Raw genomic sequence first — 26,368 nt, 5'->3', positions numbered from 1 at the left:
CCGGCGGCCTCCTAAACTGGAAACGGGAGGTTCTAAGCGGCACTGACCTCTCCCCCGGCCTCGGTGGGGAGGGCCGGTGAGCGTCCGGAACCGGCTTTCCCGAATCCAACCAGAAGTCTGAGTAGGGCTGACAAGTGAGCCAGGAGTGAGAGAAACAGTGAAGACTCCTCACACTGGGGGGTGCGGGGTGGCAGCAAACGGGGAACCCGGGCTTGGAATAGGGGGGTTCCTCAATAGACCATACAGAAGGGATTTGGGGGAGTTGAAGGGGACAGCAGGGGCTGGGAAGGGATTCAGGAAACTGGCACGGTTTCTACTGGGGTGCTGATGGAGTCTCCCCATTCGAGGCGCGAGGCACTGAAAGGGTTCCCCAAATTGGACATAGAGGATATGGGACACTGGGAGTGGACTCAGGGCTTCTGAGGGGGAGCCCTGAATCAGGCTCTGAGGAAACTGGGGGCAGCTTCTCATTCCCACTGGGGGGAACGGAGGGCTCCTCCACCAGTTGGAACGCGGGGGGGCATGGGGGGGGCACTGGGGCTATCTCCCTCCCGACCCAGGGAGATTGGGGAGCTCTTAAATTCTGGATAGCGGGGACCTGAGAGGGAGGACTAGGGGGATCCCCGATCCGGAACCGAGCTACCTTGAAGGCACCGGGAAGCGCTTCATTCCGGGAGGGCGTTCCCACGGCCCGGCCCCGCGCTGGGGTGGGTGGGGGGGTGCGGCCGCGCCCTGGTCCCGGCCCGCCTCCGGATTCGGGGTCTCTCTCGCCCTCGGGGACCCGGGAGCCCGGCAGGAGCGGGGTCCGGACGCCGCCGCCTCCGCGGGCGCCCGGGCGCGCGGGCGAGCGCGGGGCTTTATGCGCGCAGGGCGGCGGGGGGAGGAGCCGGCAGGTCGGCCCCCGGCGGGCCCTCCCCTCGGCCGTCCCCGCCCGCCCGCCCGAGCGGGGTCGGGGGAGGGGGCAGCATGGCCTGTCCGTCCGGCCCCCTTCGCCGCGCTCCACATCTGCCCCGCGCCGAGCGCTGCCGCCGCCGCCGCCGCCGCCGCTCCGCTGCCCGCGCCGCCCGCGGCTCCCGATGGAGACTGACGCGCCCCAGCCCGGCCTCGCCTCCCCGGACTCGCCGCACGACCCCTGGTACGGCCCGGCCCGGCCCGGCCCGGCCTGCCCGGCCCGCGCCCGCCCCGGCCCCGCCAACATGGCCGATCCGGGTCGGGCCGGGCCTCCCCGGGGCCCGGGCCCTCGCCCCCTGCGCCCTGGCGCCCGGCGCTCACGCGGGCCCTTTGTGTCTCTCCTCCTCCCGCAGCAAGATGTTCATCGGGGGACTCAGTTGGCAGACTACGCAGGGTGAGCGAGCCCGGGAGCGCCCGCCGGCCAAGGCAGGGCACCCTGGACCCCCCCCCGGCGCCCCGGAATCGGACACCCCAGCCCGGCCCTGCGCCCGGCTGACCCCAGGCGCCCCCGCGCCCTCTTTCGCGCCCCGCCCGGGGACCCCGAGAGCGCAGGGCGATCGGCGAGCGCGCATGGCCCAGCGGGTGGAGGGGAGGAGATGAGGGGTTCAGGGGGCATCGGGGGGTGGGCTGGGCCCCCGGGACCCGCCGGCGGCAGCGCCAACTCCGCTCGCACCTGCGGCTCAAACTTTTGTGAGGCGGCTCCCGGAGCGGCGGGAACCCGGCCGGAGCCGTCCCCCCTCCAGCCCAGCTCGGCCCTCGGCTTCCTGGGGCCCCCGTGGGCGCCAGAAGGCTCCACGGGAGCTGGGTGAGGGCTATGGAGGGGGGGGGCAGTGGAGAGCGCGCAGGCTGCTTGGCGCGGGGGCGGCCGGGCCGCGGCGGGGTCATCGGGGGCAAAGGACGGGGGGGGGGGGGAAGGGCGCGGGGCCCGAGCTGGTCCGAAGGCGGGTGTGTGGTTACAGAAGGGCTGCGCGAATACTTCGGCCAGTTCGGGGAGGTGAAGGAGTGTCTGGTGATGCGGGACCCTCTGACCAAGAGATCCAGGTGAGCCCCTCACCCCCGCCTCCTGCTCCCGGCTCGCCCCCCTCCACCGCCGCTCACTGCCTTGTAACCATCTGCCTCTCCCTCACTACCGCGCGCAGGGGTTTCGGCTTCGTCACTTTCATGGACCAGGCGGGGGTGGATAAAGTGCTGGCGCAGTCACGGCACGAGCTCGACTCCAAAACAGTGAGTGGCCCTCCGGGCGTCGGGGGTCCTTTGGTAGAGGGAGGCCGCCAGAGGAGAGGGTCAGGACTCTTCCCAGAGGACAGTTGGACCGGGTCCTTAAGGAAGGAAGGAGTTTTCTGAGTAGAAGGGCTGCCAAGCTCCGAAACTTTGTCACCAGAGTCGGGGGGCGGGGGGGCAGAGGGAGGATAAAAATCCCAGGCCTTGCGGTGAGATGCTACATCCCCCCCAGCCCCTCCCTATACCTACTAATCTTGATGCCTCCCGGAGCAGCTTGGGGTGGGGCCAGGGCCCTCCCCTGGCCCGAACTGGGTGAGTCAGGGTTGCAGCGACCCATCCCGTGGCTTCTCTGGACTCTAGCATTTGGCTCCCCACCACCACCATTCCAAACCAATGGCAAAGCATCACTGAATTCCCCTCCCTCTCCCCCCGTTTTGGTCTATGAGCTCCCCGCTTTGTGTGGAAGACATGAACCTGCTTTGCCCGTGAAGGGATTTATGAGAAGGGAACTAGCTTGCCTGGAAACAACCCTTCTGGGGGCTGGATCCGAGGGGAGGCTGCTTTTCTGGCTTTCAAACTCCTAAAACATTTTACTGCGGTCCCACTGCTCCCCAGTGTCTTGGGCCCTCCAGGGGGCGCTGGCCCAGGCCCCTGCTCTAGGGGAGAGGGAAAAGGAGAAAGTCAGAGGAGGGGTTACTCTGTGATGGGGTGACCGGAGGCCAGGGGGCCAGGCAGTGTGATCTCTCTCCACACTCCCCCACTCTCCTCCGACCCTGGGCCTCCCTGCTTGGGTCAGTCACCGGCTCCTGTTTACCTGCAACAATAACTGGTTGTGCCCAAGAATTTGCTAAATTACCGCCTGTCCCCAGCTCCTGTTATCTCTGCCCAGTGGCTCCCACTCCTGCTCGCAGTAATGAGCAAATGAGGCCAGGCCTCAACTTTGCCGGCTCTGAAAGGATCTTCTTGGCGCAGACTGAGTGACCCAAGCCGGGAATGGAGAGACAGTGCCCTATTGTTTTTGGTGATTATCTGCCATCAAGCTGCCAGTTCTCCTACCATCCCCTGTCCTCAGAATGCACTGATGGCTTCAGCAGAGCTCAGGAAGCTGAGATTTAGGGACTGGGGCTGGGTGGGGTGGGGGGGGGTTCATGGAAGATTGATAAGGAGAAGAGAGAAGAGGGGAAGGAGGGTGTGATGGGCATCCTTCTGAAGTTTGGGACTCAAAAAGGCAAGGGCTTTGTGTTTGGCATTCGCTGGCCTGGGAGAGGGGGGTGGGAGGGAGGTTTATTGTGGGGAGTCTATTTTGGGTTCTGACTTTCACCTTTTATTTACTTGTTGGGTTTTATTTATGTTACCAGCTGTGAGTCAGAGTGGAGGTGGGGTGTGTCAGGGATCGGGTGTGCGTGGGTCTGTGGGACGTGGCTTGGGTACCATCTCCCCATCAGGGTCTGCGCAGGGGGACTGTCTGAGGTGCTCTGGTGGCTGGGGAGGCTGCTTCCAGGAGAAAGAGAAGGATGAAAATGTCCGTAGAGGTACGAAATCACACCTTCAGACACACATGGGCAGTCGTGATTTCCCCTGGAGCCCAGTGGGACTTTGGGAGAGAGGAGACATTGCCCCAGCATGGATTTTAGAGGTTCCTTCTCTGTGGGCAGATCCAGTGGGGGAGCCCAGAGGAGGCTGGTCCCTGGTTCATGCCATTTCGGCAGAGAGGAGCCAGCGCCAGTTGCCTAGAACGAGGCTGAGTTTTGAACGGAAGGAACTTTGGGAAAAGATAGATCTTCCCTGCGATTGGCTGGTGAACTTCTGAGTGGTATCCACCCATGTGGATGGCAAGAAACTCTGGAATGACCAGGCCCCATAGGTCCTGCATTGATCACAATGTCTCGTGCCCTGACTTTTGCTGTTTATCAGTACCCAGGAGCACCCAGGTGCATCTTACTTTTCTCCTTTGGTTGTTCACAGCCAAGGGCAAAGGTGGCCCGTGGTAATAGCACCTTTGTTTGCACAATGAGGGGCAGTTCACAAAGGGCTGCTTTCACCCGTGTTATCTCATTTGATTCCCCATGGCTGCCCCTGGGAAAGTGCGTGTGATTATCCCCACTCTGCAGATGGGGGAACTGAGGCTCACAGGGGTGGGCAAGTTACCAAAATCAGAGGCTTGGCCTGGAGCCCAGAGTTTCTGATGGAGTCCAAGTCCCATGCCCTTGCACGTTACCAAAGGCTGCACTCTGATTCACTCCAAACCTGGCTGCATTATCAGGGAGCTGTTTGCTTGCAGCCTCAAAGAGGGCTGTTAGATGTCGATAGCACTGGGGGAACAGAATTGAGTCCATTCCGGGTGATTTATGAACTCTTACCTTGAAGCAAAGAGTATTTCCATCCACAAGACTTCCAAAGTCTGGATTGCATGCCTCCCCTAGAGAGGTATCTGTGTGAAGTCAGTTAGGTGAGGAGGGCCCTCAAGTACCCTGTGCTTGAAGAATTAAGACTTTGCTTATTTTGTTGGGGCTCCTGCTGTGAGCCAGACACCTTGCCAAGTGCTTTGTAAGCATTATCTCAAATAGTCTGTGGAGGACCCCTTTGAGATGGGTGTTACTTTTTGCCCATTTTGCAGGAGAGCTTGGCCCTGAGGCTCAGAGAGGTTAAGTAACTTGCCCAGGGTCTCACAGCTGGGAAACAGTGTAAGTGGGATTCGAACCCAGCAGCCTGGCACTAGGACCTAAATGCTTAACCACTACTTTTCTGCCAGAGGCTGTGGTGATTTCTGTCCCCTCTGTGTCACCTCTGTGTCCTGGGATGAGAGAAGTCCTCAGGGCTGAAGGCTGTGTGGTCACCCATCTGAAGTGTGATAACCAAGGCCCCTTTACCTCTCCCTTCTCTTTCAGATTGATCCCAAGGTGGCCTTTCCTCGGCGAGCACAGCCTAAGGTGGGTATGTCTGTGTCTGGGAGGAGCTGTGCTACTTTAGGCAGTGATTCCCTTCTATGGGAAATGCTTCCGGAACCTCTGGAGTGTTTCTGGAATAGACTGGGATGGGAAGAGGGAGGATTCTTAATGTCCTTGCTCTGTGGATTGAAGACATCCTGCATCTTTCCATCTGTGCTCTGGGACAGACTGGGAGGGGGCTGCATGTATTGGGAGAAGGAGGAACCCCTCAGGGGATTCATTGTCCTGTATTTGAAGCCAGTACACTTTGGACCCTAAGTCGAATTCTGACCTCATAGATCACAGTGGCTAAACCCAATGCCCCTGTGGAGGTCGAACCCAGGACAGACACCCCCTGAGGCTGAGCTAGTATCAGGCCAGGGAGCTATCTCTGACCCCCCAATCACCTTCCTACCTCTGGGGTTCACTGTGTTCAGCTTGCAGAGGGGGAAGGGACCATGGAGTTGGTCACCTCTTGTCTTTCAACTTGGGTGAATGCTTACCCTCCCAGTGCTCTCTTTCCCCAGTGCTGTGGCAAGTTTTTCTGGGTGTGTGTGCATTCTGAGCAGTTGAGCTATATAGCATTCAAGACTTTTGGTGCAGTGTAGGGGCCTGAGATTTTATGCCAGGCCCCAAGGCAAATAGCCAGATCTTAATTTTTCAATGGTTAAATATAGGGGACAGGAAGGAAGGCTGATTACAGCACAGGGAGCTGAGGACCCCCGAGTCTGCTGACTTAACCTGTGTCCTAGGACTAGGTCCCCCTCCGGTAGATGTTTCCCCCTTTGCAAGGGGTTTGGTAGGAACCAGGATGCTTTAAGGTTTTGAGCCAGTGGCTTCCACCATGGTGCCCAGCTCCTGCCCCAGCGAAGGGAGAGGGACAAGTTTTAGGAGACAGGAAGGGGACATCTCTGGAAGGATCCAGCAGAGGGCCTGAAAGCAATTATGGAGCAGGTATTCGAAGGAAGCCGCACCAGGGAGCACATGGTCGGAATTGGGTTAATTCCATTAAGCAGTTTGGTGACAGAAGGTGCTTTAGTGTTAGGATGGGGCTGGGAATTGCTGTGGATTAGCCATGCGCTCCTGGGGTAATTAGGACCATGTGTTCTTCCTAAAACAGGGCTGGGGCCACAGGGCTGCCAGAGGTTGGGTTGGGAGGAGGTTGATGAGGAAAATGTCGGCGTTGGGTTCAGGGGAACCCTGTGATGGGCCTCGGTCTCTCCCAGGGGTGCTGGTGGGGTCTCTGAGTTACGCTGTAGGTCTGGGTCACTAACCTGCCCCCTTCCCTGTGTTGGTCCTTCTGGAAAGCATTTTCTCCTACACAGACCCCAGGGATGCAGGGCGGGAGGGAGGCACACTCTGGCCAGCGAGTGTGTGGGGTGCACAGCTGCCCATAACAGGCCTAGAGGCGGGGGTCCAAGCAGGAGCTGGGGGGGGGGGGGCGGCCTTCCGAGTAGCTAGGGCCACAGAGAGCTTGTCAGCTGGTGCCCTGGCAGGAGGGCTCGGGCCCCTGCTGGTGGCAGTAGGCCACAGGACTCAGATGCCCACTTTCTCATTCCCTCCCCTTAACAGATGGTGACTCGAACGAAGAAGATCTTTGTGGGGGGGCTGTCAGTGAACACCACGGTGGAGGACGTGAAGCAGTATTTTGAGCAGTTTGGGAAGGTGGGTCAAAACTGGGGGTGCTTGCTGGGGGTGCTTTCGGGGCTGTGGAAGCCCTGTAGCATTGCTCAGTACAAGCAGAGTCCAGCCAGGTCATTCCAATTTCTGCAAAAAAGGTGAAAAGGGGACTGGGTCCTTTTGCGGGTGGGGCCAGGCTCCTCACGGTCCAGGCTCCTTTCCTATGTGTGGGCCTCAGCCTCTGGACACATCCCCAGGGAGAGAAGCCACACAGTAGCTGTCCCTGTAGTTGCCCTCCCTCTGTTTTTCTCTTGCTTATCTTCATTCTCCCGAGGGAGGCTGCTCTCCCCTAGCCAGTTCAATCCAGTCACCCCTTGGCCTCCTGGGAGTTTGCACCTGTCCAGGCCACGGGCGGTTGCACCTTCCCCCACTCCTTCCTGGTGAGGATGATAAGGAAGCAATAAATATGATTCCCAATTGCACTCAGCGCCCAGCTTGCACAGGTGGGAGCTGGGGGGGGGGAGGTGCTGATCCCCTAGCTATTTGAGAGGGGCACTGAGGAGAGCACCCTAAATTCCTGATCAGGCCCAGCAGATTGGCTCTCCGCTCTGAGGTGCATTGAGCTTAAATTTCTGGACCGTTTAGTTTACGAAGGAGATGTGGCATCATCAGACAATAGGTTGTCCCCAGAAAGGTGAGTGATGGGAGCATCAAGGTCTCATGGGGCTATGGCAAAGAGGGGGCCAAATTTTAAGACTGGGGGTGAAGGAGGGCTGCTGTGCTTAGTGCTGGGGTCCCTGGTCTTCGATGACGTGAGACAGGCTACAGGCTGGGTCTCTACCTGCCCAGCAAGGCATTTTCAGTTGTCTGCTAGGCAAAGGGCAGCGGCCTTGGGAATGGGATGTGAGCTGGGGACCGGCTGGGTTTCCAGGGCCCTGTCTCTAGGGGAGAAGAGGAGAGGGTGGGAGGTCCCCTGGCCAGCGGCTGCTGGCGGCGTGGGGGCCAGAGGCCTGGGCTCAGGCGCCTCCGTGGGGACCCGGGTACAGGACGGAGGGCAGGTCGGCGGCCTGGGCCCCAGAGGGAAGGGCGCTCCTGGGAAGCAGCAGGCCCGCTCGGCTCCGGCGGGGTGTCTTTGTGTCTGAGCGCCGAGCATTAGAGCTCGCACTAATCTGATCCAGCAGCTGTGATTGGAGGCCGCCTGCCCCCGGGGCCGGCGTTGCCATGGCAACCGGGCCCCAGGAGAAGCCGTCAGCGGCCGCGTCTTTTGTTCGGGCCTAAATCGGCGTTGGCATGTGAAACCGGCCCGGGGAGGCCAGGGGGAGCCGGAGAATAGGCTGCCAGGGAGCGAGGGGGACAGCCGGGAATGCCAAGGGCCCCGCGGCGGGGGGCCCCCCGCCCGGATCGAGGGGCCGCCGCCGAGGGGGGAACAATGGTCAGCCGCCATGGCTGCCACTCAGGCTTAGCGGCCGCCGAACTTGGCGGCTCCCACTGGTCAGCAGGCCTCGGCCGCCTCCCCTCCCCCTGCCGGAGCCCCCCTGCCCCCGGGTTCCCATGGAGACCAAAGCCTATTAAGGACACTGGGCTGGGAGCCTCCCTCCCCTCAGCTGGCCCCAGGAGGGGACACCAGTGGGGGTCCCCTGGACCCCCAGCCACTTTCCTTGCTCCTTGCCCTGGCCTCAACCCCACTGCCTCGCTGGGGGTCTGTCCAGCCAAGGCCCGGTTGAAGGGTCTGGGGTGCCAGGAATGGTGGGAGGTGGAGGGTTGGGTGAAGGAAGGCCAGAACGGCTGTGGATTTGGGCTGAATCACTTTGTGGGTCAGGCAGGAGCTCAGAGCTATGGGATTAAGGAAGAGGGTGTGGCTTTTATCCATTCATTAATTCAAAAAATAATTACTGAGTACAAGTCAAGGTGCTCCATAGGATGGCCATCACCATAGCTGACCTGGGCGCTGTCCTAATGGAACCGTCAAAGCAAGGGGTGTTGGGTTGCTCTCTCTCTGTTGCTTTGCTTCTCCCCCATGTGACTGTGGGCGAGCCCCTCCATAATAAAGGTCAAAATAGCTATTATTTATTAAGCACTTGCTGTGTCCCAGGTAACGTGATTTCGTGTTACAGGTGCCATGTCATTTAACTCCTCTGTACAATTGATAAACACTGTTACGCCCATTTTACAGATGAGGAAACCTAGTCCAAGGTTACCCAACCAGCAAAGGCAGGGATCTTGGATTCCATTTCCAGTCTGTCCTACTTAAAGCCTGTATTTTTATCACAACTCTCCTTTCTAGATTTCTCTTTTCCATTGTTTAAGCAAGGGGGTGGGGAAGATGTGTGGAGCCTAAAGCGTCTGCCGAGTTTGGACGGTCTAGCTGATTTGGGATTGGGACGCAGAATGGGTCCATAAGGATGGGAGTGTCGGAGGCACTCTGCTGCAGGCCCCTGGAGCAGGAAGCTCCTTGGGGAGGGAGGTGTCATTTCCCTCTAAGATCCTCCAGGGACCCAGCTGCCTCCTGACTTAGTGGGGTCCTGGTTCTCCCAGGGGGACGTCAGAGGCCTGGTGCTGCTTGGCACCTAAGGAGAGCTGGGGGGCCACCCTGTTCAGGGGCTGCCTTTGCCACTTTAATGAGGCAGATGACAGGCTGGAAAGACAGCCAAGGAGAGTGGAGGAGAGGCCGTACCCCATGGCCTCAGGAAGTTTTCCTTCATCCCTTGGGTGTCTGACCATTTGGGGGAGGGTCAGTGGCTGAATTGGGATGTGTGTGTTGTGGGGGGAGGGTATCCGAAGCAGCCCTTGACTTCCACCCAGGACAAATCAGACCTTAGCTTAACCCCATGAGGTGGCTGACATTGGCTGAAGAATTAAGAGAATGAGGAGGAAGCAGCCGCTGTAGGTAAAGGGAGGGAAATGGGACTGCAGGAGGCAAGCTAAGGCCTTTGGCTGTCCCTGTATCTAAGGGGATGCCTTGAGGGAGTAGCAAGAAGAGGAGACTGGGGTGCAAGGGAGGGGGGTGGATCATGTAGCCCACCCCCCTTCCTCAGCCCCCTGCCCCTCCCCCAGTCAGTGGGAGGCAAGCAGCCCAGGCACTGAACTCTACTTGCTTTAATTACAGCCTCTAGCAAAAGGAAACCTCAATTAGAGGAAAAGATCTGTACCAGGAGAGGGGAGTCAAGTCTGGCTGGAGTGGCTGCCGTCCTCCTGGCCTTTTGCAGAAAGGGAAGAGGCTTTCATTTCCCCGTTTCTATCTTGCTCCCATGTTTCCTTCTTTAGCACCCACTCCGTGCCTCCTCCTCCTCCCAGGCTTGGTCTAGGATTTGCTGTGTGACCTTGGCCTGGTGACTTCACCTCTCTGAGCCCTTTTCCTTATCTACAAAACGAGGCACTTACATGGCAGGGACTGTAGAGAGGATGATGGGGCAAAGTGCCAGGCACATATTTGGTGCTTCATATTTGTAGTCTGGTCCATTGAGAATCTGGTGGTTGGATGGGAGGTGCCTTGGCATCCAGGTGGGGTTGCAGATGGAAAGTCATCCCCTGCACAGGGAGCAGATTTAAGAGAGAGCTTAGCCTGCATGAGAGGGGCGTGGGTGTGGGAGTGAGCCCCTGCTGCTGGGTTGTGGCAGGTCCCCTGGTTTCTGGTGGGTCCACCATGGCAGGCTCTGTTTCAGGTGGACGATGCCATGTTGATGTTTGACAAAACCACCAACCGGCACCGAGGTGAGTGTGGCCCCCTCCCCCTTTCCAGGCCAGGCTGGGGGCCTGTGGTCAGCCAGGGGGCTGCAGGTCACAGCTGCCCTTTCATCTTGCCTCCTGACATCCTATCCCCAAGGATCTGCATCCTCTCCGGGGCCTGGCCTTACAGAAGGCTTTTGTCCCGCCGTTTCCTGTGCTAGAAACTTGCCCAATTGCAGACACCCGAGCAGACCAGAGGAGCAACCTCCCCCCTTCCAAACTGAGCCCTCAATGCCCCCCCCCCCACCATCCCCCGCCCCCGCCCGCGCCGGAGCCGGTGTCTACTGGGGCTTACCTTGTCCCTGGTAACCAGAGCTTAGGCCAGGCCGCCCCAGGGTCAGGCTGACTCCACAGTCTGCTCCCGCTCCCACCCCCACCCACAGGCTGAGCCCAGCCCCCAACCCCCTTGCCCCTGAACCTGTGAGCATCTGGGCCAGTGTGCATTGCCCGGTTGTTTTTCTCCCAAGGGCCTTGCCTTCTGAGAAATCCCATTCCAACCCCTGGGGCACACCTGGGAGGAGGTGGGGTGGTTTCTCCAGTTGCTTCAGGGTGTATTCGCCTGTTTGGGGATAGGATATGTGCTGGGGTATGCATGTATGTATGTGTGTGTGTGTGTATTTGTATCTGTGCACACGAGGGTATCTGTGTCTGAATATTTGCATGTGTCTTGTGTGTCATGGTAACTCTTCATGTGTAGGGGGGCCTTTGTGAGCGCTGCCAAGTTTCTGTATGATATATGGGTCCCTAGGTGTGTGTGTGTGTACATCTCTATGTCATGTATATGTGTGACTGTGTACAAACATAGGTTTGGGTGTGTACACTTTTGTGTAAATGTACGTAAGTGTTGTGTGTGTTCTTCCTTCCTTTGGAAAGCATCTGAGAAAGCGAAAAGGCATGTTGAGTGTATTTTCATGACTGCTCTAACGCTTTCTAATTTGCTGTGTGACCTTGGACAAGTCACTTCACTTCTCTGAGCCTTGGCTTTCCCATCTGTAATGTGGGGACTAGAAACCCTGTCTCAGCAGGAGGGGAGTTGAGAGGTTCCTCGGCTGTGGGCAGAGGCTTCCGTTAACTCTCAGGCACTGGCCCTTGAAAGAGGAGTGCTGGTGTGGTATCACTCGGGGCTGGGTTTTGACCATAAACCCTGGTTTTTGTCCCTGCCTTTGCCCTCTAGGGTTCGGGTTTGTCACGTTCGAGAGTGAGGACATCGTGGAGAAAGTGTGTGAAATACACTTCCATGAAATCAACAACAAAATGGTGAGGGGGGGAGACCGGACGGGTGGAGGTGCAGAGAGAGAGACACGGGCGCTCGGAGGTTCTGGAGGCAGGCAGAAGGGAATCACAGTCCATGGGGCAGAGCCAGTTCTCCCACCCCCTGAAGATCTGGACAGGAAGCCAGTGTCTCCTGGTGGTTAAAAAACATGGCTCGTGGAGTCAGTCCTGGATTAACATCCTCACTCTACCACTTGCTAGTCTGTTCATTAGGCAGATGACTTCCCTGCAATCTGTGGCAGTACTATCCCCCCTCATGGGCTTGGTGTAAGCCATAACTGCCTGCAAAACTGTTTACATAATCTCTAGCACCCAGCAAGCACTCCATAAATGGTATCTATGAACCTAACAGGAAGGAGGCCGGCTAGGGAACCAAAGGGTCTACGACCCTACGTCCGGAGGAGGGACTGACCATCAGGTCTCATTGCAGGTGGAATGTAAGAAAGCTCAGCCAAAAGAGGTGATGTCGCCGACGGGCTCAGCCCGGGGGAGGTCTCGAGTCATGCCCTATGGGATGGACGCCTTCATGCTGGGCATTGGCATGCTGGGTATGTGCTAGGCCTGCACCTGCGGCTACTTCCTGCCCGCAACTGCTCCCAGGGCTACCAGGGGCTGCGTAGGTGTTGCCTCTCCTCTGTGGTCTGCCCTCCTGCGTGAGTCATTGGGCAGGAGTGGGGACCAAGTATCTCAAGCCTCCAAGCCAACCGAGGGTGGGGCCGTTGGGTTGTGGGGTGCTGCCCTCTGGCGGTAGCCAGAAAATGGCCCAGCTGCTCCTCCTTCATTGATCCTTCTGTCCATCTGTCCATTTGTTCATCCACCCACCCATCCATGTCGTAGTTATTGAGCAACTATAAATGCTAGGAACTATGCCAGCAAATATAACAGTGACTTTCCTTGGAGCTTTGTGGTCTGGCAGGGAAAACAAGTAAGAATATAAATAAGTAGAATATAATTAAAAATAAATAAGTAGGACGCAGCAGGATAGGGGGCCAAGAGAGCATGGGCATAGAGAACTGGGACCGAGGTTTGGAGAAGCCAGAAAGGAAGTTACACTTAAGCTGAGGGCTGTGGGTTGAGTAGGTGCTAGTTACAGGAGGTCAGGGGAGAAGGGAAGGGTAAAGTGTTGCATGCAGAGGGAACAGCATTTACAATGACCCAAAGACTTTGGGGAGAGCAAAAAGAAAGCAGCTGCTGCTTGTTCACCCAAATAATATCTATTGAGCAGTTTCTGAGGGGCAGGACCTGCCCTCCTGGGCTTTCCCATCAAGCAGGAGGTATGAGTCAAAAGGCAACGATAGCATATAGTGATGGGAGGCTGTGGGAGGCCCAAGGAGGCACCCAAAACCCACCTGCTGGTCCAGGAGGCTCCCTGGAGTAAGTGCAGGTCGCCAGGCGCCTTGGAAGGTGAGTAGGAGTCAGCGGTGTTTGGGGCCCGCAATCTGAGCTGGGCCCCCCAGGAAGCTCGCAGTCTCCCTGGAGAGACAAGATGCGTACACACAGAAAGAGAACAGTACAGAGGAGTTTTTTTGCCAGGTACGGAGGGAGGGGTGCTCTGGCAATTCAGAGGCAGGGGGTGGGTGGGTGGGCATGGCATGGGCTGGAAGGTCAGGATTGAGATCACAGATAGAGTGGGTGAGGAGAGCAGACTCCACACAGGAAAGTGTCTTCTCTTGAAGTTTTCTTTTAACTTTCTATTTGGAAGTAATTTCAAAATTTCAGAAGAGTTGCAAAAATTAACAGTACAAAGAATATCCATATACCTTTTACCAGACTCACCCATTAATATTATACCCCATTTGCTTTATCGTTTGCTCTACCTCTGTATGCATATGTGTGTGCACATATGTGTGTATGTATGTACACACGCACACGCACGCACTCACACACACAATACTTTGGTGATTTTCCACTGAATCATTTGAGCTTAAGTTAAATGTATTATGGTCCTTAACCCTTAAATACTTCAGCGTGTATTTCCTAAGATTAGGGGTATTTTGCTCATGAAGCCACGTGATGATAATCCACTTCATACATTTATGTCGCTCCAATATTTAACCTATTTTCCAATTTGATCAGTTGACCCAATAATGTTCTTTATAGCACATTTTTGCCCTCTCACATAAGATCCGGGCTAGAATCAGGTATTGCATTTAGTTGTCTCGTCTCTCTAGCCTCCTTCGGTCTGGAACATTGAGACCCGTTTTCTTTTCAAGGTGATTCATTAGCTGGTTTCACCCCATTTAAAAAAAATGACAAAGAAGGAAATTATACCAATACAGGCATTGGTGGTTAAGAGACTTGGAACCAGTTAGCTCTGAATGCGAAGTCTAGTTACACCATTATTACTCTATATTACTCATTATTACTATATGATTTTTCTGGCAAAGCTGCACATTTTATTAGATGCATACAAGTAGCAGGCACCGGGAGCTTGTCCTGGAGGTACAGAAATAAAAGATGGGGAAGACAGAAAATCGGCTCTTTTAAAAAAAACCCTGGGAGGGGCACCTGGCTGGCTCAGTTGGAGGAGCGTGTGACTCTTGATCTCAGGGTCATGAGTTTGAGCCCTACGTTGGGTGTGGAGATTACTTAAATAAAATTAAAAAAAAAAAACCAACCTAGGATAAGTTCAGATAATGATCATTGGTGCTGTGGGGTAATTGATAAATACTGTAACTGATGAGAGGGAGGACTCTTATAGAATGACCTCTCCAAGGAGGTGACATTTGAGCTGAGACTTGTACAATGACAAGGACACAGTCATGGGAAAACCTGGCAGGGGGAGAGTGTTCCAGGCAGAGGAAACAGCCTGTGCAAAGGCCCTGAGGTGGGAAGGAGCTTGGTGGTTTTGAGAAACAGCAGGGAGGCCAATGTGACTGCAGGAGAGTGTAGATGAGGACAGGAAGGAGGCAGGAGCCAGAGCACGAAGCGTCTTGGTAAAGGTTTGGACTATTCTCAGCCAATATGTCACCTCTCTGAGCCTCAGTTTTCCCCATCTGTGAAATGGGGCTCCTAATAGTACCTGCTTCTTAGGATTCTTGTGAGGCTTAAGGAGAGAATGAAGTATGCAGTGGGCTTAGCGCAGGGCTTGGCATGCAGAAGGTGTTTGGTAAATGTGGCTGTTATCTGTGCTACGAGGTGGGGAGGGAGACGAGTGGCTCAGATCCTTCCCCGCTGAGCAGGGTCTGAGCGCTGGGTGAGGCATCTAACACTAGCCCCCTTGCCCTATCAGGTTACCCCGGTTTCCAGGCCACAACCTATGCCAGCCGGAGTTATACAGGCCTCGCCCCTGGCTACACCTACCAATTCCCCGGTAAGTCCTGCTTGGTGTCCCTCTGTTGCCAGCATGTCCCCAGTTCCTGGGCAGTCTGAGTCCTCAGGGCGGTGTCTAGGGGTGCATGGCTGGGGGGGTGGTCTGCCTGCTGGAGGCTTGGAAGGAAGGGCATGTCTGAGGAAGGAGCACCTCTCCCCACCATCCCCTCCTCCCTCCTCCCCAGAAGCTGGGGATAACCCCCTCCCACCCCCGCGTGGTCCTGCATGGCACAGTTCTCTCCCAGGCCGATCTCTGCCTGCCTCCTGCCTTTCTCCCCTCCTCATGCCATTCCGAGTTGCCACTTCCACCAAAGAAGACATCAGACTTGTGGCGGAAGCGTCCCTGAGGGCCGTCGCCAGCTGCGTCTTTATGGCCACACTTACAATGACCACGTGCTCCGCCGAGCCCTTTTCAGGCCCACAAGACCTTTTGTGGCCCCGAACGCTGAAAAGCAATCCAAAACCCTGATGATCACCACCCTCATTTGTAATGCAAAATAAAAATAACGCTAGACCTTAGAATAAGTGGCAGGAAGCCCAACAAAGTTCTGAATTTTGCCATAATGGCTCTTCAGTGTTGTTTTCTTTGAAATATCAGACATCAAATTTTTGCATGCTTTTTTTGGCCTTTTTTTTTTTTTTTTTTTTTAGAGGGTCCCTAAGCACTTGCATCCTTTGCCTCTTGGGCTGTCCATCTTGGAGTCCTTTCTCGACATTATGTTGTCTAATCCTGACAACACTCACGGGGGAAGGATGACCATCCTCATTTTATAGGTGAGGAAATGGTCTGAGAGAGCAAAGCGACTTGCTAAGACGACCCATCATCTAGAAAGTGGTGGAGCTAGGAACCCAGCCTGAGTCAAACCTGCTCTGGGGTCACTGGTTTCCATCAGTGCTGCCTCACCAGCTCCTCCCCACAAACAAACAAACAAACAAACAAGCAGGAAAAGAGGAGGATTCTGGGAGGTGTTTTGGTGCAATGTCACGTCTTTTAAGAAAGCCCAGAGTGGTCACTCCGGCATCGCCCTGAGCCCAGGGTGTAGGTGGCAACTCTGCCTGCTCTTCTCCGTGTCTCTCCTCTGCCTACGTCTTCACCTTTGCCTGCTGGGCACCTTGCTCTCCCCATCCCAGCTCTTGGGTCCTGTGCATGGCCTGTCCCCCTACCCAGTGTCCCTGTGGGTGCATCTGTCCTCCCTGGGCCGTGCCCCAGGGACCTCCCCTGCACCTTCCTAAGCTGTTTTACGTTTCATTTTAGAATTCCGTGTAGAGCGGACCCCTCTCCCGAGCGCCCCAGTCCTCCCCGAGCTTACAGGTCAGTCGCTCGGATTTCCTACACCTCACAGGCCGCACGGGGAGAAAGAGAAGAACCCAGGGGTCTTCCCCGGGGAAGGCTAGTGGGGCCCTTTTCTCCTGTCCCCACAGCCCTCTGGCTGTGGGGACACAACAGACTCTGCCCAGGCCCTGGCCAGTCTGTGTAGCTACATGGCCCTGAAGGGTGGGGCATGGGGCCAAGCCCAGCAGATGGAGGAGAAATCACTCATTCATCTAGTTGGCAAATATTTATTTAGCGCCTCCCATGTGCCAGGCACCGAGTAGACTCTGGGATCCAGCAGTCAAGACGCCAGGGTCTCAAACTCAGAGTAGAGTGGGCCGGGTGGGGGGTCTTCGACAGACTGGAGTGCGCATGCGTCCACTCTGTGCCAGCCCACCCCGGCCGGGAGGGGATGCACACCTAGTACTTTGAGATCTCTGTTTCCGAGAAAAGCCAGAAACACGGCTTTTGCTTCTGAATGGATTTTTCAATCGTTCTCAAATGTTGGCAACAAATTCCAAATTGTTAAACCACTGCAGGCCCAATGAAACCTATTTGAGGGCCAAATCCAGCCCTCAGGCTGCACACTTGCAGCTTCTGAGCAAGCCTGATGAAGGCGCTTGGCCCTGTCAGGAGCCATCTCGCTGGCTGCAGCCCTTGCTGGGGCCCCGCCAAGTCTGAGGGGAGGGGAGGGGCATGTGCAGATGAGGTGGGCTGCAAGGGGTTTCTCTGTTCAACCTGCTTCTCCCCCCACCCCACCCCAGACTCTCCCCCCAACCTGGCCGTGTGTGGAGGACGTGAGCATGGTTGCTGCTTTCAATGAGACCTTCCTTCCAAGGGGTGCTCAGGGGTCCCCCAAAATTGGGGAAGGGGATGAGGAAAGGGGAGGGAGTAAAGAGTTCTGTAGGTGGGGGGTGGTAGAGGCCCCTCCCTGAGCAGAGTTGGGTTTGACCCGCCATGGGGGTGTTGGAAGGGGGGTTCTTTTCTCCTCATTTAAGAACTTTGTGTTGAGGACCTACTATGTGGGGCACTCTGCCAGGCCCCTGGGGGCAGCGCAGGGACAAGACAGGGCCAGGCCCTGCTCTCACAGGACTTGCAGTCTAGAGAGGAAGACAAATACTTATTACATAAATGAGTAATCCTTTACAGTTGTGATAAGCACTTACTCAGGTTGGCTTAGCTGACTTTGCTTTGTGGAAAGTCCTAACCAGACCAAGAACCAAACCTCAGAGCCCACCCCCTGCCCTCAAAAGAACTGAGAGAAGACATGTCCCCTCAGCAGCTAGCTTGGTACAGGGGAGGAGATTTTCCCTGGAGGTCTGGGGTCTGAACTTTTCTCTTGCCTTCAGGAGATGTGGGTGTTTCCTTCAGGCATTCAGTAGACATTTACCATGCCAGATGTTGGTCCAGGTGGGGATACAGCAGTGAATGAGATGGACAAGGTCCCTGCCTCCTGGAGCTGATATTTCAGTGGAGAGAGACAGCAGTAAACAAGTAGACACGCAAATGAATAAAATAATTGCAGAGGGTGAGAAGTTCCACAAGGAAAATAAAACAGGGAGATGTTCTAAGGTCTTAGGGCCAGGGGCAGGGGGCTGCCTTAGCAGGGGTGGCCAAGGAAGGGGATGTCGGGGTGAGGAGTCAACTGTATGGCTCTTAGGCAAGGCTCCTTCATAGTGTGGGAATCATGCTGTCTCCAGACTTTTAATCCCCCAGACCAAAGGCCTTGCCAAGAATTTTCAGGGGCCATTTACGGAGTCCCTAGGCCCAAGTCCAGTACCAGTTCAGGGTCAAGGTCACCAAAACAGCCCCCAGAGAACGTATCCCTGAGGGCAAATGCCACCCCGGTTGACTCTGGCTCTGCAGTGGCAGAGCCAAGCAGTAGGGGGCGCTCACCCCACTACCCCAGCCCAAGGGAGCTCCAGGTTCAAGCCAACCACTTGTTTAAGAAGAGGTTCCTTTTAGGGGCGCCTGGCTGGCTCAGTCTGTAAAGCATGCAGCTCTTGACCTTGGGGTTGTGAGTTCAAGCCCCCCATTGGTTGTAGAGACATCTTTAGGAAAAAATAAAAGAGGAGGTTCCTTCTACTCCTTCAGCAGCCATTTATTAAATACCTACTGTGTATAAGGCAGGGTGCTGGGCACTGTGGAGGTAGACCACAAACAAGGGAATACCAGTATCTCTGTGTCCGAAGAGGGGACCAAAGAGAAGGGGCTAGGGGAGTTTGGGGGGGAGAGTGGTCATTTCCGGTTGGGTGGCAGTCAGGGGAACCCTGAGGCAGGGAATTGGGTGCACCCAGTTTACTGAGGGTGTGGCCTCAGGAGAAGGACAGTGAGAGGAACAGGACAGGCAGAAGGATTGAAGCTGGATTATGGCCTGGACTGGAGCCTGGCTTCCGCCTGATCCCACGGGGAGCTCTGGGACACGCACTAGCACCTCAGAGTTGGTCCCACCTTGCGGCAACAGGCCCAGCTTCTTGTACCCCACGTCAGTCAGGCACTGGCGGCAGTCGCCTGGGGTTGGGACGTGGGCCATACCCTCCTGGGGACCTCTGGGCTGGGTCCACCCAGCCAAGGGCACGCTCGGAAGTAGGGAGCATCGCTCAGAGCAGCTCAGGGTGGGGTGCCCCTCTCCCCACCCTGAGTTTTGTGTTGTTCAAGTGTGTCCCTTGAGTCCAGGGGGGAAACTGAGGTCGAGTCCGTTGCTAGGAAGCCATCCGCTCTCCTACTTTTCTCCATCCATTCCGTGGGTCAGGGCACAGCTGGTGGCCCAAGGGAGTGCTTTCTGCCTCCATGCTGGCGCTGCCCCGACCCTCTGGGGGGGAGGGGGGTAAGGCTGGAGAGACTCTGCCCAGAGGGGGCCTCCGTTGTCCACCTCCATCCTCTCGCCCACCACACTGAAGGGCCCATACCTTTCCTTCCAGCCATTCCCCTCACTGCTTACGGACCAATGGCGGCGGCGGCGGCAGCAGCGGCTGTGGTTCGAGGGACAGGTGAGGCCTTCTGGGGTGCAGGAAGCAGAGAAGGGGTGTTGGGGGCGGGGAAGTCTAGAGAGGAGAGGAGGTAGCCACTGCCACCCTTTCCCAGAGGGACTTACTTGTTCATCTGCTCCACAAGTATTAACGGAGCACCTGGGAGGCCAGCCAGGAAGGAGACCCCATGTCCTCCAGGGTTTGCAGGCTGGGGAGCGGGGGGCGTCGGGCGTGACAAAGGATGAACCCGCTCTGCTTGGGCGGGGAGTCAGGTACCAGAGGCTCTCACAGATGGAGCCTCTCAGGAAGGCTTCCCAGAGGCCCGGCTCCTTAACGTCCGATTCGAAGCCAAAGAGGAAGAAAAGTGTCCCCAGCAGAGGCCAGTTGGTATGGGGGCGGGGAGAGTACAGGAATGGGGGGTGGGGAGGACGAGGCAGGAGGAACCAGGTCCTGTGGAGACACAGAACATTGAAGCAGTGGAGCGATGTCGATCTTGGAACATGCACTCGGCTGCCGGATGGGGGAAAAATTTGCAGGGGCTCAGGAGGGGAGGCCTGGAGGTCAGTGAGGAGGCGGCAAGATGGACAGACGAGCTGGTGGCAGTGGATGGACTTGGGGAGACCTCCAGCGGGTGGACCCACAGACCCCGCTGGGATGTAGGGGTGAGGGAAAGGGAAGGCTCGAGTTCACGGTGGGTGGAACAGGTTCGAGGGGGGTGTTGTGGCACGTGGGGCAGCAGTGGGCGCCGGGGCTATCACCGTCTTCTTTCTGGGTTGCCAGGCTCTCACCCCTGGACGATGGCTCCCCCTCCAGGTTCAACTCCCAGCCGCACAGGGGGCTTCCTGGGGACCACAAGCCCCGGCCCCATGGCCGAGCTCTATGGGGCAGCCAACCAGGACTCGGGGGTCAGCAGTTACATCAGCGCTGCCAGCCCCGCCCCCAGCACCGGCTTCGGCCACAGTCTTGGGGTGAGTGGTCAGTCCTGGAAGACTCAGAAGTTGGAGGAGGGAAAGGTTTTGTCTGTTAGCAAGGGCAGAAGGGGGGCCAAGGGAGGATGGATGGAAAAAGATGGTCACCAAGGGGGAACAGTGGGGCTCATCATTCATTCCGTGTGCCAGGCATTAGGTGGGCTCTGGGGATACCACACAGACTCGCCGTCTCTGGCCACATGGAGGCTAGATTCTAGCTCAGGAGTGCCCTCATTTTAACCAGGGTACTGGCAATATGCAGATTCCAAGCCCTACCCCAGAGAATCTTCCATTGCATCTGTGGCGGGGGTGGGGGGGCGATATGGGCAAGGCTAGAGAAGGGTCTGTGTCTCTCCCTCGGCGTTCCTCAGAAGAAAGGAGCCCCTGGGCCTTCTCTGCATCCCTAGGAATCTAGGAGTCAAATTCTTTTCTCCCCAGGGCCCTTTGATTGCCACAGCTTTCACCAATGGGTACCACTGAAGCAGGAATCAGGTGGCAGGAGGTGAGGAGGTGGGCCGGGGCCTTGGGGGGGTGGCTCTGGGAGGGCTGGCACCGGGCAGCCCCGTCTGGGCCACAGACCTTGTCCCCGCCTTCATGGAGCCCACAGTCCAGGGGGGGAGACAGAACTTTCATAACAGCAGTGGTCAGTGAACCTGAAAAGCTGCTCAGTCTGCTACATCAAAACTGTAAATGAAAAGCACAACAAGGCAGTCCATGCCACCTGTCAGACAAAGTTGTTGTTTTTTTTTTAAGATTGCTAATGCCCCACATTGATGAAGGTGTAGGGGAAGCAACATGTAAATTGTCTTTGACTTGGGGTTTCCAAAGGGCAGACTGGCACTGTGTGCCCAGGTTTTAAACATCCATGCCCTTGACCCAACGAGGCCACTTCTAGGCATTTATTTAAAAAACTGCCAAAACCCAGGGCACCCGGCTGGCTCAGTCGGAAGAGGGTGTGACTCTTGATCTCAGGGTCTTGAGTTCGAGCCCCATGTTGAGTGTGGAGATTACTTAAATAAATTTTTTTTTTTTAATTAAAAACTGCAAAACACTGAAATGCCCATCAAAAGGAAAGTGGTTAAGTAAATCAGAGCGTATGTGTACACCGGCATATTACACAGCTATTAAAACGGGATACTGTCCACATACACACATGTCCAGGGAGTAAGAGAGAGAGGGAACTCTGTACACATGGTCACGGGGGTTACTGTGTGAACCGGGACATTTCGTTTGTTCCTTCCTTCCTTCCTGCATTTATTCCAACGACTATTAGTCAGTTGAGCACCGTTTCAGGAAGGAGGGATGTAGGAGACAGACAAGGCCCCTCTCTCATTCTACAGACAAAAATCAAGTGGACAAAAGAGGAACTTAGAAATTATGTTTGAAGGGGCTACTTCAGATTAGAGGTTCAGAGAAGGTGCCTCTGAGAAGGTGCCACATTTTAAATAAATCCAGTCATGCAAAAATCTAGGGAAAGAGCATTCCAAACAGGGAACAGAGCCTGCGAAGTGTGTGAACAGAGCTCTTCTAGGAGAGGCTACCTGGGTTCCGGGAACCTCTGGGAGCCCCAAAGAGAGGCGGGGGCGTCGGCAGGTGGCCGCAGGGCCTCCTTGTAACCTCCTGCTGTATTCCAGCGCCCCAGCCTGCAGCTGACTGAGGACCACAGCGAGCCAGCGAGGGGGCGGGGACACCTCAGCCGCAGCCGCCGCCCCCTCCCCCGCAGCGACTCGGACCGCTACTGCCTGCCCCCAACTCCCTGGGCCCGGCCCCTGCCCTGCTGCCCCGGACAGCGTCTGGCTCCCCTACTAACCTCCCTCTCTTCCGCCCTTGGCTCCCCTCCCCCACCTGCCCCTCTCCTCCCGCTTTTATTTATTTTGGATTAGCCGGTTGGCCCCCACCCCCCTGGTTCTCCCCTCTCAGGTCTGCGCCCCTCCCTCCCTGCCGCACCCCCATAGGACCCTCCCCCCCCAGAAGGCTTTTGTATTTGTGCATAGCTAGAGTGAGGGCGGAGGGGGTCTGCTACAGGCCGCAAGCCCTATGCTTGTTTTTTATTCTGATTTCCCCTCCTTTTCTCTTTCTTTTTTCTTTTTTTTTTTTTTTTAAGAAACCGTTTTTTAAACTATTTCTAGGTTTGTGAATGTGAAGCCCCAGGCCGCAGGGGGCAAGGGGCCAGGTGCCCCCCACCAGCTGAGAACAAAATGTCTATGTGGGTGTGGGCCCCTGGCCACCTCCCTCCAGTCCTGGAAAGGAGGACAGGGTTGCGGCCAGGCCAAGCCCCTGGAACCATCCCGTCCTGTATCATATGTAAATACTGTGAGGTGAAGCCCCTACCCCTCTGTAAGACCCCTTAGGGGTGAGGGCATCGCCTCACCCCACCTGGCAAAGGTGTCCCCCTGTGTTTCTGTCTCCTCCTCAGACACCGTTACTGTAAGCTTGCAGGCCTCAACTGTGGCCAAGGCAAGCCCGCTCGCTCAGGCCCTAGGGGTCAAGGCCTTGGGCCTGCTCACCCCAAAAACCCAGCGTGGGGCCAAGGGGTGAGGAAAGAGAAGGGCTCGCCCGGAGCCACTGCTGGAAAGGAATTAACTCTCCAAAGGTCTCCCCCTGCCCCCTACCTAGGTCAGGCCTTCATGGTTTCTGCTCTGAGCCCCCCATGAGCGGGCATCAAGGGGGTACTTTGGGAAGGGGTGGACCCCAGGGGAAAGCAAAGGGCTTCTCAGGGAACCCCCACATTCTCTCACTGAAGTTTCCCACCAGGATGGTCCCATGGCCAGAGCCCCTTGGCAGCCCCGAGCCCCCAAGCCCCCTTCAAAGGAAAAAGAGGCTCAGGGTCTGACTCTTCATGAACAGTGAGTGACCCGGCTGGCATGGCAGGGCTGAGGCCCACCTACCTGTTGTTGTCCCCTCTCTGTGTCCCTCTCCCCCAGGTCTGAGGCTGGGGACCTAAGCTCTCTCCCCCATCATAGTTCCCATCCCTGAAAACCCCCTTTGGAGAGTTAATTGTCTGTGTGAGGTGCTTAACCTATTAGCCCTGAGAACACAAAGCAATAATCTTTGTTACTGAGATGCGCGGCTGTTTGTGGTTTTGTTTTGTTTTCTTGTTTTTTTTTTTTTTAAATGTTTCCTAATAAAAGAGAAGCTGCATTTTATTGGTTTTTATTTTTAATTTTCTACACGTTTGAGCTGAGTCGTGAGAGACTCAGCTTCCTTCTCCCCCTTTCTTGTGACCCCCATCCCACCCCCACTGGGCCCACCCATGGGCTCAGGGCCCTGGAATTCCGTTTTCTGATTTGTTTGGGGAATTTTTTAAAAAGATGTTACACGGTGTTTTGAAGCCAGCAAGTTACCACCCTCCGGTGTCTCTTCTCTCCACATCTGTAACTTCTTTTTCCAGGTTTTATTTTCAGTTTTAAATTCCTAATAAATTATTTGAAAACGGTGCTGGCTTTGTGAGTCTCTTCCATCTTTGTGTACATTCAGGTCTAGGTACCCCAATGACACCCTGTTTTCTCCTACCTTCTGTTCGTCTCCTGAAAGTCTACACTTTCCATTTGACCAAGTTTCATTTACAACTTCTTGACCAGCCTCAAAGCTTAGTGTTGATGATGAGATACCACTTCACACCCATGAGGATGGCTATTTAAAAAAAAAAAAAAAAAATGGTGGGGCAGGGAGATAACAAGTGCTGGTGAGGATGTGGAGAAATTGGAAACCCCATGCATTGCTGGTGGGAAGGTAAAATGGTGCATCTACGATGAGAACCAGTCTGGTGGTTCCTCAAAAAGCTAAACATTGAATTACCATATGATCCAACAATTCCACTCCTAGGTATATACTCCAAGGAATCGAAAGCAGGGACTCAGACACTCACACACCAAGGTTCATAACAGCATTACCCACCATAGCCAAAAGGTGGACACAATCCAAGTATCCATCAACAGTTGAATGGATAAACAAAAATGTGCTTTAGCCATACAGTGGAATATTATTCAGTCATAAAAAGGAGTGAAGTGCTCATACGTGCTGCAACATGGATGAGCCTTAAAGACATACTAAATGAGGGGCACCTTGCTGGCTCAATAGGTGGAGCGTGGGACTCTTAATCTCAAGGTTGTAGGTTCGAGCCCCACGTTGGGTGTACAGGTTACTTAAAAATAAAATATACTTTAAAAAAGACATTATGTTAAATGAAAGAAGCCAGACACAAAAGGACAAATATTGTGTGATTCCACTTACATGAGGTACCTAGAATGGGCAATTCATTGGGACAGAATGTAGAACAGAGGGTACCAGGAGCTGGGGAGGATGGAATTGGTAGTTATTTCTGAGCGATGACAGAGTTTTTCTTTGGAGTAATGAGAAAAATTTGGAAATAAATAGTGGTAATGGTTACACAACATTGTGAAATAAATAGTGGTAATGGTTGCACAACACTGTACACTCAAGATGGTAAAAATAGTAAATTTCGTTATGTATATTCTACCACAATTAAAAAAAAAAACTGGGGCGCCTGGCTGGCTCAATCGGAAGAGCCTGTGACTCTTGATCTCAGGGTTGTGGGTTCGAGCCCCACGTTAGGTGTGAAAGATTGTTTAAAAAAAAAACAGGAGCGCCTGGGTGGCTCAGTCAGTTAAGCGTACTCTTGATTTTGGCTCAGGTCATGATCTCAGGGTCATAAAATTGAGCCCTGTGACAGGCTCTGTGCTGAGCATGGAGCCTGCTTAAGATTCTCTCTCTCCCAGGACACCTGGGTGGCTCAGTCCATTGAGTGTCTGCCTTCGGCCCAGGTCATGTTCCCGGGGTCCTGGGATCGAGCCCCGCATCGGGCTCCCTGCTCCACGGGAAGCCTGCTTCTCCCTCTCCCACTCCCCCTGCTTGTGTTCCCTCTCTCGCTGTGTCTCTCTCTGTCAAATAAATAAATAAAATCTTAAAAAAATAAAATAAAATAAAAGATATAAGTAAATATTAGTTATTATTGCTATGGTCCAATATTTAAAACAAACAAAAACCTAACATGGACCCTTTGCTCTGGTTTGCCTCGAACTCAGAGAATCTTAACAGAGTAAGGTGGGGGAAATTGGCCGAAGTCAGGGTATGGGTGTAGCCAAATGGTCAGATGTGGGGGTTCCAACACCCAGCTCTTCCCCTTCCTGGCTGAAGGACATTGAACCAGCTCCTCAACCTCCCTGAGCCTCAATTTCCTCATGTGTCAAAGGAGAAGGATAAAGAAGCCAGACTTACGTAAAAGGCCACATATTGTAAGATTCCATTTATACGAAATATCCAGAAGAGGTGAATCTACAGAGAGAGACAACGGATTGGGAGGGGCAGGAGGGGAGGGGGGTAGGGGGAGTAACTGCTTAATGATTAAAGGCTGGCCTCTGAGGTCTTAAATGTGTTTTGGAACCAGAGGCAATGGCAGCACAACACTGGGAACGTACTAAATGCCACCGAATGGTTTGCTTTAAAATGGTTAATTTGGGGGCGCCTGGGTGGCTCAGTCGTTAAGGTCTGCCTTCGGCTCAGGTCATGATCCCGGGGTCCTGGGATCGAGCCCCGCATCGGGCTCCCTGCTTGGCGGGGAGTCTGCTTCTCCCTCTCTCGCTCCCCCTGCTTGTGTTCCCTCTCTCTCTCTGTCAAATAAATAAATAAATAATCTTAAAAAAATACATAAAATGGTTAATTTTATGTTATAGGAATTTCACCTCAATAAAAAGAGAGTGCTACCTGTAACTTGGGTGATTGAGAATTAAATGTGAGGGCGAACACAGAGGACTCAACACCAGGCAAGGCAGAGAGTAAGTGCTTGGTGAACATTAATTACTATTAATATCGGACTGCCCCAGATGCCTGGAAATGTGTGATCAGAGCTCAGCAGCGGCTGCCCCCTCCTGAGTGGGGCCAACGCTGCGGTTCACACATTCACTCAACAAAGATTCCCTTAGCATCCACTCTGTGCAAGACCATGTGTTAGGCACTAATAGGGTGACCAACTCATCCTGCTTTGCAAACAGGGAGTTCCAAGTCCCAAGAACCCTTCATTCCCTGGAAAACCAGGACAACTGGTCACCTTAAAGCACTGATTTAGTATGG

The 26,368-nt window shown here is 55.1% G+C and overlaps 1 protein-coding gene across 7 annotated transcripts; it reads left to right on the top strand.

The window, feature by feature from the left end:
• The first annotated feature begins 959 nt into the window (after nt 1-959).
• MSI1 (musashi RNA binding protein 1) lies at nt 960-23,708 on the top strand. Of its 7 annotated transcripts, none has more exons than XM_027575207.2 (15): nt 960-1,135; nt 1,305-1,345; nt 1,911-1,992; nt 2,091-2,175; nt 5,061-5,102; nt 6,672-6,764; nt 10,382-10,430; nt 11,620-11,702; nt 12,148-12,265; nt 14,950-15,030; nt 16,285-16,341; nt 19,263-19,331; nt 20,124-20,278; nt 20,717-20,780; nt 21,913-23,708. In XM_027575207.2, the coding sequence occupies exons 1-14, from the start codon at nt 1,077-1,079 to the stop codon at nt 20,756-20,758; spliced, it is 1,056 nt and encodes a 351-aa protein (XP_027431008.1). In that variant the 5' UTR covers nt 960-1,076; the 3' UTR covers nt 20,759-20,780; nt 21,913-23,708. The 7 variants fall into 7 exon arrangements, 5 of the variants coding, with proteins under 5 accessions (XP_027431008.1, XP_027431006.1, XP_027431007.1 ...); XM_027575205.2 differs by having other exon boundaries at nt 20,091-20,278; XM_027575206.2 differs by having other exon boundaries at nt 20,091-20,278; nt 20,717-20,788.
• The last annotated feature ends 2,660 nt before the right edge of the window (nt 23,709-26,368 follow it).

Source organism: Zalophus californianus, chromosome 14 (genome assembly GCF_009762305.2).
Source record: "Zalophus californianus isolate mZalCal1 chromosome 14, mZalCal1.pri.v2, whole genome shotgun sequence".
Lineage (NCBI taxonomy): Eukaryota > Metazoa > Chordata > Mammalia > Carnivora > Otariidae > Zalophus > Zalophus californianus.
The sequence above is the reverse complement of the archived record's forward strand: the minus strand, read 5'-3'. Positions and strand labels throughout refer to the sequence as shown.

Coding starts and splice junctions, on each gene's coding strand:
- MSI1 (XM_027575205.2), top strand. CDS start 1,077: ATGGAGACTGACGCGCCCCAGCCCGGCCTCGCCTCCCCGGACTCGCCG. Junction 1,136..1,304: donor GACTCGCCGCACGACCCCTG/GTACGGCCCGGC, acceptor CTCCTCCCGCAG/CAAGATGTTCATCGGGGGAC. Junction 10,431..11,619: donor AACCACCAACCGGCACCGAG/GTGAGTGTGGCC, acceptor TTTGCCCTCTAG/GGTTCGGGTTTGTCACGTTC.